The sequence below is a fragment of the Phyllostomus hastatus genome, unplaced genomic scaffold (genome assembly GCF_019186645.2).
Source record: "Phyllostomus hastatus isolate PE091 unplaced genomic scaffold, TTU_PhHast_1.1 phas_scaffold_585, whole genome shotgun sequence".
Lineage (NCBI taxonomy): Eukaryota > Metazoa > Chordata > Mammalia > Chiroptera > Phyllostomidae > Phyllostomus > Phyllostomus hastatus.
The window spans coordinates 25,929,497-25,942,277 of record NW_025334037.1 but is presented as its reverse complement, the minus strand read 5'-3'; the positions used below and the strand labels follow the sequence as shown (position 1 = coordinate 25,942,277).

Below are 12,781 nucleotides of genomic sequence, written 5' to 3'. Positions count from 1 at the left end.
CCAGGTGCCTGCTTTGAAGGGGACTGAGGCATCACTGTATCTTGTATCTTGAATCACTGCACCTTGTATCTTCTTCAATAAATGTCTATATTTTCCACATTTCATGGCTGGATACTTTATGGACACACCTCGTATATCTTTCAGATTTTTATACATATACACATTATTTCTCTCACAAAATATGGGATCACACTGCATACTGTCACCATTTTCACATAACATATTCTGAAAACTTCTTCAGCCACTAAATGTATTCCCACACATCTTTCTTAATGACTCCACAGTGTAATACCTTATATCTGTACCAACATTTATGTAACAAATCCTGCATTGTTGGACATTTGTGGCATGTTTTCCCAATTCTTCTTGATATATTCTTTGCTTGGTATATTCTGGGTCTGTCCTCCTTTCTTTCCTTTTTTGGAATGCTAACAGGGGAATTAAACTGTCCCAAATAATTCTTGTAAGAGCCTCTGTCTGATAGCAAGCAGAATGCTACCTACCTCAAGGAGTGAATCAGAATTAAAATTTCCTGGACATAAAAAGAAAGCAAGCTCAGTCCCAGGGCCTGAAAGAAATTAGGCTTAGCCTAAAGCCACTGAAGCGACAGCCAACCGCAGAAAGACAAAAACACATGGCCTGGCCACCGTGCTTTCTGCTATCGGCTGCACCCAAACTGTCGGGCTAGAAACCGCAGACAAGCTGAATAAGAGTGAGCACTGACCTCTGTCAACTGACTCTCGCCTGTGTAGTGCAGGCTGGCTCGGTTGGAAACCCCATGCAGGTGGTCCAGGGTGTGCATGCTGGTGGGGAGATTGCCATTGCAAACAGGCTCCATCGCTGGCTGCTGGATTGGAGTGGCAAAGTCTATGTGTTCTGTGATGCTGAAACATGGAGATGCCCACATTAGCCACGGGAAAGCTGAATGGGTGGGGAGAAAGTATTAGTGATTGGCTGATCATAACTTCAACAGGTTATGAGGATTGCGTGGAACCACAGACTCAGACAGGGAGACCTCAGAAGTTACTCAGACTGATCTTTCATCATACAGGTGCGAGGACTCCAGTGCCCAGCAATAACTACGTGCTGAATGCGTGAGTTAAGACCGTGTCCCAGATCAAAGGAACAGTTGGGCTCTGAGTGACCCGAACTCAGTGATTTCCCAACCACCTAAGCTGCCTTCTTTCTACGCACCATGGCATCTGATTTGCTCACTCCCGCTGGCCGCTTTCTCTCATTTTAAACCAGCTGGGTTTTCTGGTAGGATTTCTCTTTCCAGAGTATAGATAGTGATAAATACCCACAAATTGTTCCTATTTTACTTTCCCTTTTAGACAGAAACATACTTGTCTCCACAGAAAGTTTAGATAGTAAATTTTATACAAAACAGCTATCCACTGTATCTACGTGAAAGTATTTTCTGCATGGTCCCAAAGTGGTCACTTTCCTGCTAGACACAGGCTAAGTATTATGTACTACCATACATGCCGACATGGCAAACTGGCACTGACAAATTTTGTCTCCAGCCATTTAATACCAGGGCTACCATAATTAACATAACATACCCAGTCCCTGCTGTTATGGTGCTCACAGACTTGTGAGTGACAACTATTACAGATGTGACAAATTATAAAAGATAAAAACGTGGGAAAACGTCAGTGCTACACTACAGGAGGGTATCTGTCCCCTCTACGCTGATGGAGGAGGGAGACGGACAGTGAGGAATTGCACAAGGAAGTGAGTAAGATTTAAGTTGCGGCCAGGAGGAGGAGCGTGCACTGACCGGGCAGAAGAAGATGAAAAGAACACAGGGAAAGAGACGGCACATGTGAAGGCCCTGACGGGGGAGAGGGCAGAGTCGGAGATGGAAAGACACGCACAAGCAGACTGACAATGTGAACACTGTAAACAGCAGTAAGAAGTTATTAGAGCATTTTGAGAATCATCTGACTTACAACTGAGGAAGATGTCTGAGCACTATGGAGAGAACAGACTGAATAGTGCCAAGAGTAAATAAAGCACGAGGACCAGCTAGGGGGCTACTGAATGAATGTAAGGGGAGATGATGGTGACCTGATTTAAGAAGGCAGCAATGGAGATGGAGAAAAGCGGCTGGATTTGAAGAATACTCAAGAGAGTTAAAATGACAAGATGTGGTGACAGACCAGATTCAAGGGGGAAGGAAGAGGATTGTTAAGGATGACTCCCACACTTCTGGCCTAAGCACTGCTGGAGCTTTGACTAAGAATAAGAAACAGAAAACAAACACGATGCTAATTTTTTTGGAAGGCAAGTGCACAAGAAAATTATGAGTTTAGCTTTCCTGAACTTGGGACACCTGAGAGCTGTCTAGGCAGAGAGGCCAGGCAGATACCTGGAGAGGGGGGCTGAGGGCTCGAATCAGGGTCTGGTCTGGAGACTCATGACTGGGAGTTAGCAATGTATCGGTGGTGCTGTCAGTTCTGGGAGAAGATCGGTCTGACGAGAGTGAGTCTACAGAAGGCCGACTGGTAAATCTTGGGGAACTCCAACCCTTAAAGACTAGGCAAGGGGCCAGCAAAAGAGAAGGAGTGTCCAAGAAGGAAAAAAGCAGTCATCAGAGAGGCAACCTTGTGTTTTGGAAGGTGTTTGTAAATCGGACTTGCCCCGACTGCTTTTCTGAGTGTGTGGTGTCAGTGAGAGACCACAGGGTTTATGCTTCTCAAAAAGGGGGATCTGGTCTTCGAGTTAAACTAAGTACATCTGGGTAAATCACAAAAGTGTGGGCGAAGGCAATGAGATCGGGGGCACTGTTCAGTGCACCTGGCCGGGTCTGTGTGTGGGCTGTGGTCAGCAGCGGTCATCCTCTGAACCACCAGCTCTAGAAAGGACAGCTCTCCTGATCGCTGCTGCGGGAAGAGGGCACCCCTGACGCCAGCTCAGGCCCCGTGCGCTCACTGGCACACCGGATGCCACCGGGGAGGGAGATGTTTAAGATACTCACTCAATGTTTTTTGAAGAAACTGCAAGCCAGGTACTCACGATGGCAGTCAGCTCTACCCAGCGGAGTTTGACGCACTCATCTGGGCTGGGCCATCCCAGACTCTGGTAGTCACGCTTCTTTCCTGGGAAAAAGCATGCCAGCAATGACACAATTGCAAAGGAACAGCATCCACAGTGTCTCATGCCCAGGTGATTACTTCACCCAGGTTGGTGTATTTAAAGGTGCTAGTCATCCTTCCAGTCTTCAGAATTGGTACCATATAGAGAACGACAATCCTGTCATTCACAGCAACGAGAATAAAGATCATCTCTGAGTGAAGCTGTGTTCTCGGAGGTAGATAGTAATTTAAGTACAAATACTTGAGTCCTTCACTAGATTTAAGACTAATCAACATGAGATAAGGGTTAAGATGTCCTTCAATGTTAACATTCCTACCAACCTTAATTTTCAACCCTCTACATTCTGATTTATACACGACGAGAAACATGTCTCTAAAGCAGGCTTCTCAACCTGGCCCTACGACTCTGCAGGCTGAATCATGCTTTGCGGTGGGGGCTGTCCTGTGCACTGGAGGAAGCGCGGCAGCATCCCAGGCCTCTACCCACTAGATGTCGGAAGCACCCTCCCCCAGAGGTGACAACCAAACGTATCTCCAGATACTGCCGTGTGCCCCCGGGGAGGGCAACATCTCTCCTGGTGGAGAACCGCTGCTGTGACGACGATGGTAACGAGCGGCTACTGATCTCCAGAGCACTTACCGTGTATTTGGGCCGTGTGCTGAGTGCTCTGCATTCGTAACGTCATGAGGCGGGTTTTACCCCTCACTTCTCAGGGGAGAAAATGGAGGCTCAGACATCTCAAGTGACTCGCCGAAGGCCACCTGGCTAGCAGGAGGCAGGGCTGGGATGAACACCCAGGTCCACTGACTAACATGCAGGCCCCCAGTTACCGTGCTATTTAAAGGTACATAGGACTTTTAAAGTTCCCTTTGCTGATCCCCTTCCCAAGTGCTCCCTTTCGGGTCTAGGCCCTTTACTTAGATCAAGTTCCCAAGAAAAGAGCAGAACTAAGTTTGGTCTGGGAAGGGTTCTTCTGAAGGAATTATAACTAAAGGGGCAGGAAGGAGAACTCTGCTTCTGTATAGCTCTTGTTTACTGCGGGAATTCACCAATAGTAGAAAACTGTCTGAGGTACAGGCAGGGTTTTAGATTTAGATTTTAATAAAATAGAAAAGTGTGAAAGAGTTTCAAATGAATGCTGTTTAAATTAGTAACTTAAAGAATTAAACCATAAGTTTCACAATTAAACTTATTTTTCTTTCACGTTTAGGGAACTCACTCAGAAAATACTTCGTGAACACCTGTTACACAGGGCCGGGAATCGTGGTAGGAGACAATAGGAGAGCCTGACCTTGTGCTCACGGTCCAGGGAGGAAGGTAAATATCAAACCATTAGAATACGGTAGGTTCAGTGCATGCGCCCGCGCAGAGTAACTGGAGAGAGAGCAACTAATTCCGCCTGAAGGTACCAAGGAAGAGATGGCATTTGAGCTTGAGGTTTAAGGACGAGTGATAGTTTAGCATCTCTGAGGTAGCTTAAGGGCATTCCAGGCAGAGGGAGCAGCATGAACCAACCTCTCTCTGCTGGTTTCCGACTTTCCTCCTGCAGCTGCTCCCTCTCTCGGCTTTCACAGAACCGAAGGGTTAGGGCCTTGCTCTGGATTAAGCTTTGGCACAAGGGAATGCTGTGGCTGGTTTGGCCTTCTATCCAGACCACTGAAACCTTCTCTATATCAGCAATAAGGCTGTTTTACTTTCTTATCATTTGTTTACTGGAGCAACACTCTTCATTTCACTCAAAATCTTTTCCTCTGCATTCCCACTGGCTAACTGTTTAGCACAAGAGGTCTAACTTTTGACCTATCTTGGCTGTTGACATTACTTCCTCACTAAGTTTAGCTTTTGATTTAAAGTGGCTCTTCCTTTCATGTGAACGCTTGGAGGCCACCACAGGGTTACTAACTGACCTGATCTCAGTCTTGTGGTGTCTCAGGGGACGGGAAGGCCCAAGTGGAAAGCGCAATGGGGAATGGCTGGTTGGCGGCAGTCAGACACACATGACATTTACTGATTAAGTTTCCAGTCTCATATGCGTGTGGTTCGTGATGCCTCAAAACAATTATAGCAGAACTTCACAGACCACTATGACATTTATAATAAAGAAAAAGTTTGAAATATTGAGAGAGTTACTAAAATGCGACAGAGAAACAAAGTAAGCAAATGCTATTGGAAAGAATGGCACCACTGGATTTGCTCAATGAGGGGTTGCCACAAACCTTCAATTTGTGGCAAATTAAAAAAAAACAACACACACACACACTGTCTACAAAGTGCAATAAAGTGTTAAGATAAAAAGAAGTACATCTGCATGCTGCTTACTAAACTGCTTTGTTCACTTACTGAGTTACAAACCTCGCCTGCACAGAACACATGCTGTAATTTATTTAGGGAATTACCAACCTTCAGGTTGTTTCCAGATTTTTATTATAAGCAACCCTGTGATCAGTAACTTTGTACTTGTAAAATGATTCACTCAGGGTAAGGTACTGGAAGTAGAACTGTTGGTATATTTTTAAATTTTCTGGACATCTAGCCAAACTGTCCCAGAACTCATACTTCATTTTACTAATTCTCATTGTTTATTACACATTTAAAGAATTCGATAAGCACAAATGAACGTCGCTGTTGATGGTTGCACTTTTTTGTTTGCTACACACTGTCTCGCGTTTAGGGCCACTTGCATGTGTGTGTACACGTGTGTGTCTTTGGTGAACTGCCTATGTACTTGAACATATTTTGCTGAAATGCTGTATTTTTCTTATTGATTTGTAGGTGCTCTTTAAATATTACCATCCTTTGCATATTGTATATCCTGTAAATAGTCCACAAAAAATACTTTGTATCAGCCCTTTGTCTTTTTATTTCATGGTATTTTCTGATGCTAGAATTACTTGTTCTTTCAACCTTAGAAATTTCCTTTTCACCTTAAATGCATATAAATAACCATCTAAGTTTTCTTCTTTTATCATTTTATTACGTGTACTGTTTAATCCAACGCAGTGCTCATTTCCATAATAATGCTTTACAGTTTGAGCGCTGTTCCCTTGCTACAGAAGACAGACCTAACAAAGGAAGTGTTGCTTTCTTTTGTCACTTGTTAACACATGTTATGTTCCTTAAATAGGAAAGCTACTTCGTGCTTTTAGCTCCAGTCATGACAAAATGTCCTTTTTGGTGTCCTTACTATTTTTCACAAGTCACAGTTCATTCTGGGACTTAGTACTTTACTGTGTGCTCTCTGCTTTGAGCTTTGGTAAGTACACCAAGTGAAATAAGACATTTTCAGGAAGTTACCTTGAATATCCAAAGTCCAAGACAGGGAATATATCCTTTTAAGGATAAAGAAATTCTAACGTCCTGATTGCTGGAAAAGGAAGTCAGCGAGACTTACAGGAGGGGCCCTGAACATGGAGTCCAGAGATGGGTTTTGGAACAACTACGAACCTTGAAAGTACAGGTCCGAGTTTGACGTATACGCATTTGTCCTGCGGAGTGGTTCTAGAGCATTCACCCGATAGGTAAAGAAAGAGGTACCTGACACACAAAGATGTTACTGGACAGTTAACATGTACTGAGCCCCTCGTGCCCAGTTCATTTAAAGCACCATCGACTCACAGAACCCTCCCAGTCGCCATATAAGACAGGAGCAATTATTAGTCCCATTTGATAGATTGGGAAAGTGAGGCATGGGGAACTGAATGGCAAAACTGGAGTTTAAGGCCAGGGAGTCGTCTCAAACCCCCGTTTTAATATACTAACCTAGACTTTCAAGGTAAGAATCAATAGATATTTAAGCTCAAGATAATAAGAATAAATGCCAAATAACCTATGGTAAAAAAGTGAACTGTGAAAACAAACTTTTTGTATCAATGACTGGCTTCTTGTTCACTTAGCCAACTTACCTCGTCATCTACTTTAAGTCACAAACATATCTTTTGTGAGAACCGGGACAGTCAAGTCTGAAAAAAGAAACTGGCGTATTAAACATTCAAATCACCTTGTGGCCCAGGAGATGCCACCTTCGGGCCCGTGATCTCCAGGTTGGCTTGGTAGCGATGTGCATTTTCTGCTTGATTTGATTCTATCTTCTTCCCTGGAGTTTTTTTATGCTCTCCTTTGGGTTTCTTTACCCGTTTGACCTGGAATGTGATCTAGGAAACAGAAACGTGTTAGGGACAAATGAGACCAGAGATCAAATCTGTCAGTGGCTGTGGGTATTGGTGGCTTTAAGAAAGACCAGTCCTGGGCTAAGGTTAAGTTTTCTCCTTCAGTTCAATTCTTAAAGCTCTACATCAAACATTTTTAGTAAAATAAAAATAGTCACCTAGCCCTGAAGAGTAAGTATACGGAGGAAACTGAAAATTAAGATTCTGAACTGGGTGGCTCCAAATGCACGGGCTCCGAATGAGGCCACACCCCCATCCTATTGCCTCCACTTCCCAGAAAAGCCAGGGGCACGTTAGTTGCACGAAATGCTTCCTGCATTTCAATTCCAGTGCGAAGACCGCCTGGGGTGTGCAGTAAAGTCGGGCCACACATCCAACAGAAACATCACACTTTGAAAACCTAGCCCCACAAAAGACCTGGGCTGCAATTTGGGAGGAACTGAGTTGGCAACTCTTACCCATTCTGTTGCTTCATCATCTTCACTTCTGCAGTCTCCATAGCAAGAGCTTTTGGCCACTCCGTCCTGGGGACCTTTCTTCAGTACCCGAATCCCCTGCAGGTCCAGACGCCGCCCTTTCATCTCCAGTGGTCCCCCAAAGCCTTCCAGGGGCCATGCCTGTTGAAATTCATCCACCAAAGCCAAGATCTCTTCTGACATTTTTGTTTCGTCTGAGTTCTCTATCTCGTCAGAACCATTGCTTTCTTCCACCACCGTACCTGAAATTCAAGTTCCAGCACGTTATTCAAAATTACATAGTACTCTTTCAAGTACTTGAGGGACTCCCACCTTGCTTTTTTGAGAAAAATTTTGGCTCTGGTTAGAGGCGCTTCTCTGGCCCACTGGCATGAAAATACCATTTGGCATCTTCAAAACTCCTAATAAAATACCATCTCCATCATGTGCCTTTTGTCAAAAGCCCGGCTGAGAACACGGCAGCAGCTCGATGGCAGGCATGCATAGCGCATGTCCCTACTGAGCACGAGGATGGCTATTTTATGTATTTTTGCAAAAAAGACCAACTTGCTCAAGATAGAAGACACAGATGGCAAAGATGAGGTTCACTTATTTAATGTGGGATTCTTTGAGCTTTATTCAAATAGCACATAAAATACCATAGCTGCAGGTCCAGGCCATATAATCTAATTGCCTTAAGTGAATAATGTTTTGTTTAATGAGAAATTATCCTGTTTCCACACGAAGGCTCCCATTCTCACTAATGGCTGATGTTAAGAACTAGCAATATGCTAGCAATAAAACAGTAATTTTTCTCTAAAATGGTTATCAAGATATTATTCATTATGTTGCTCAAGCTTCTTATGTAAAGACTCCCATGGAAGCTCATCGGCACAATGGCCTGGTAGAGAGTCTCTCCGCTGAGAAGCAGGTATGTTCCCCTTATCATACAGTGAAGACTGCACGCCCTCACACACTCTCCTCTATGCCTAGGTAACTAGGAGGCGTAGGGAAAAATTACTTCAAGTTTCTTAATAGAATTCCTTCCTTTAAAAAAAATTCTTTACTACTTCTCTTATTTTGAATTAATGGCTGAACCCTAAATTGTGTGTTCGATGGCAGTTATCTCCAACCCTTTTTGGAAGTAGAGAGGGTATAAAAACAAGTGACAAAATGAAATGCCTGTTTTTGAAATGTGTACCCACCGGACAACCTGAGAGCTTGGGGCTGACTGCTCACAGAATGCTAGTCTGCGTTGTCCCAGATATCCCAGTGATATTCAACCGGTAATTCTGGCCTGTTCGGTGATTTAGAACATGGTGTTACAAAAGCCAGGGGCAGGAATCTCCTATCCATATTGACCTGTGTGGCCACTGTGAGTGATCTTAGAGAAGGACAGCATTGGTCTCTGAGGAGGCTTGGGGTGAGAAAGATCCCCGACTACCACGGCTGAAAATAACCTAAAGCTCTGAGACCTACTCACAGAAGGTGCAGTGTCACCCTTAACCCAGGTGACACCTGTCTCCCATCCCCCACTCCATTCCAGGGAGCGGGAAGGTCTGTTGTCAGTACCACCAGAAATCCCTGTTATTCTTCTTTGAAAAGGCTATAGGGCTCTTCTATTTGTCACAAGTGACTACAGAATGTACTACCATCTTTTTAAGGAAGTTTCTTTTAAGTTTTCTGAATGAATCTGCTGGTTTCTACCAATGACGATGACGATGAATGAGATCTGAAACAAGTTTAAAGTAAAATAGGGGTTTGCAAAAGCTTTTCTTCAGAATATTCAGACAAAAATGGTTGGTTACTTGCCTCAATTATGTGGCCAGTGGTATAAGCGTAGGGTTGACAAAGAGTTTTAATTTTCAATTTCTATCTTGCCACTATGTTCTGAATGTCTAGCATTTTACCTGGCACATAGCAGGCACAGAATGAATTAATGGGAATGCAGAAATAATTTGATTTGCGAGGTCCTAGAGAATCTGCTGCTCCTTCCTTATCCTGCTGACATTTCCAACTCTGAGATTTACCTTGTCATGAGTTAAAGTATGGTCAGCTTGGCTGGATGAATTGGAAGCGACAGAAAGGTAGGCATGTCTTTAGCATAATTAGTAGCTTTTTATGCCATTTACTATGGCATACTATGCCACTGACAAATTTCTCAGTAACTAACCTAGGAAAGCAGCTGGACAGGGTTTCTACAGGGATCCCTAACAGCAACTTAGAGAAATTCCAGGCGTCTGACTTGCGGCAACACTGTCGTCTCTAAGTATTATGTTATTTCAGCTTCCTCTCTTTGCCTCTCCTATGGATACCATGAGAGTCCTTGCACCTCATCCTGAAACAGGAAAGGGTTTTCTCAAAATCTCAGCCACAGTGAAGAATATGGATTTAAGCAAAGGTGGCTTTTGGCCAAAGAGAGACTGCGAGTAACTAGCGCGCCAGCGCACAGCTGGGGCTGCACACAGATGCTGTGTTGGGGAGCCTTATTCACTACTGAGAAAGCATTTATATGGTTCAGCTGCAAAGAGTTCCCCAAGGTTAATGCTTCCCTATGCCCTCACCACTAAGTAATAGGTATCATTAAACAGTTTGCAGAGAAAGGGACTTCACTGAGGAAAATCAATATTCAGATAAAGAGAGACCACGGAACCTGCTGCAGGCTGCTGGGGTTGGGTGAGAGCGAGTCCTACAGAACCACACTGAACAAAAGTGAGGGAGAGGGAGATCACACATGCGCTGAGTTGGAAGAAAAATAAACCAAACTTTATTTATTTAGAGCGTGCTATGAGCCCATCTACACGTATAAGCTGTGCGCAGGTGGGAACAAGAGCAACGGGAACCTGAGGAATCTGAGGAATTCAATACATTTATAATCAAGTTGAAGACACAAAACTGTACACGTTAAACAATGAGAGGACAAGAACATTTAAGAGTTTTGGAAGGAAAAAAGTACTTGATGGTAGCCATAAAACTCTTCCTAAAGGCAGGCAGACCACCTGAGGCAGGGTTCAGACAGAACAGACAGCAGGCAGGGCGCTCACTACAGTGACGACACTGAAGAGCGTGCGTGCACACACACACAGACTGACACAGGCGCGAGGAATACGTGTGCGAAAGCAGTAGCTAGAACAAAACTGTGTACAGAGGAGACCAGCAAGTAACAAACACACCGAGGGAAGGCGGGCGGCCCTGCGAATGTCGGGGACAGTTAGGAAGAAGACCTGCTGCAAAGAGAGCCCTGTCTGCTCAGCAGAAGAGTCCCAAGGTGACAGCCATACTGATGGAAGTTAGTGCAGTAAATCCGCTGTTGTATCTGGGGCTGGGGAGGGGAGGAAGAGAGCAGGACAGAGGATAAGGAGACCAATTAGAAAGGTATTCCAATAATCTATATAAGAGTTCTATGAAGGGAGGCTGACTTAAGGTGAGGATAAAAGGAATTTTTAAAAAGGGAGGGGAAGATGTATGTGAGAAACTGTCAATGGAGGAAAAATAGCATTTGGTGATTAAAGTGGAACTTAGGACAAAGATTAGGGTAGGTTCAAAGATGATTTTAAAGCCCACGTGGGCTTTTTACTGTGTGAATGTAGTTTGGAATCTGAGTGTGACGACAGAATGCGGGAGTGAGAAAAGGGCAATGGGACAGAGCACTGGGATTTGTGGCCCCTGAGAAGGGAGACGCCGACCAAGAAGGGCTCCTGGTGGCTAACTGGGTTCAAATTAAAACGAAATGAAACGAAACCAAAGCAGCCTAGGAACTCTGTCTACACAGGGGCCTCTGTTGCAAACTGCACTTCACGGAGCAGCTCTGACAACGCTCCGCCTGCTCTGTTTCTACCACCCGAGCCAGCCCTTACCAGGGAGTTCCTGGAACCCTAGTTCAATCAATAGGACGGTGGTGTTCCCCTTCCAATTGGAGTTGTGATGCTCTGATCAATCAGAATGGCTCTATTCTGACCAATCTGGACAGTGATTTTTGGACCAATCCAACAGCAAGGATTTGGATTCCTCATTTGCATGAAGACAGACCAATCAAGGACCCGGGGCAGGGACTTCTGTTCATGTAAGCGAGCCCTGCTCTGGCTTGGAGAGCACACTTTCCCTTTCCACCAAGACTGAAGACTATTTCTCTGCCAGAGCTGAGCACATCAGATCACAGCAGACTGGCTTTAAAATCTTGAAATCATCTTTGAACTTACCCTGTTCTTTGAAGTTAGTTTCAATACAATATTGCAATATTTGAGACACACCTGGAGATTCGTGGTTAAGCCTGAGAACCTCAGTTGAAGAGATTTTGAAAGGAGAGCACATTTACAGAAAAGTGACTTGGTGAACGGACTCAAAAGCACGTTACATGAAGACGGACCGAAGGAACCGAGGGTCACCCCCATGGCAGGGAGAGTGCACAAAAAAATCAGGCCTGACAACCATTTTGCTAGAAAGGTTTTATAAAATTCCAGAGAGAGTACTTCAGGGCTGGGGAAGGGACTACAAGCCCCACATAAGAGGAGCCGTTCAAGAAAATGAGAACACTTAGTGAAAGGAAGCAAAAATATGAGGTGGGGGGAAGAAAGGTAGCAACAATCATCATCTTCAAATATTTAAGGAAATGCGACATGAATGAGAGAAGGACCAACTCCGTTAGCCTCAGAGAACAGGACTAGAAACGAGAAGTCCTATTTCAGCTCAGCATTAGGAATGGCTTCTGAACTGTCAGAAAGTGGAGTGGGCTGGCTACTCAGGGAGAGAGACTGAGCCCAAGGCCTGGGGAGGGAGCAAAAGCCAGACAATGACAGAAGGTGACAATATCTGGTAAGCAGCAGTATTGATAATCACGGAAGTGAGGTTTCAGGAGTTTTAGGAGCAGAGCACAGAAAGATGAGTGCTACTTCCTAGACAAAATGGACAGTAGACAGGGGTAAAGATCAGAGGTAAGGATCATGCATTCAAAGAAATGGCAGAAGAAAGTCTTTCCTTCAAAATCTGACTCAAAACGTCCCCTCCATCAAGTCTTACATGATTAGTAACAGCAGGTCTGAGTACTAACTAGACTGTGGT

General features: G+C 44.4%; 1 protein-coding gene across 2 annotated transcripts in view; it reads right to left on the bottom strand.

Annotated features, from left to right (window-relative positions):
• TTC17 (tetratricopeptide repeat domain 17) overlaps positions 1-12,781 on the bottom strand; it is a 96,805-nt gene that overhangs the window by 19,876 nt on the left and 64,148 nt on the right. For both annotated transcript variants that reach the window (XM_045825525.1, XM_045825526.1), the window contains 4 exons: positions 7,727-7,986; positions 7,100-7,253; positions 2,984-3,104; positions 725-884 (listed from right to left, as the gene is read on the bottom strand). In XM_045825525.1, coding sequence (XP_045681481.1) covers positions 725-884; positions 2,984-3,104; positions 7,100-7,253; positions 7,727-7,986 — 695 coding nt within the window. The remainder of the gene's footprint in view (positions 1-724; positions 885-2,983; positions 3,105-7,099; positions 7,254-7,726; positions 7,987-12,781) is intronic.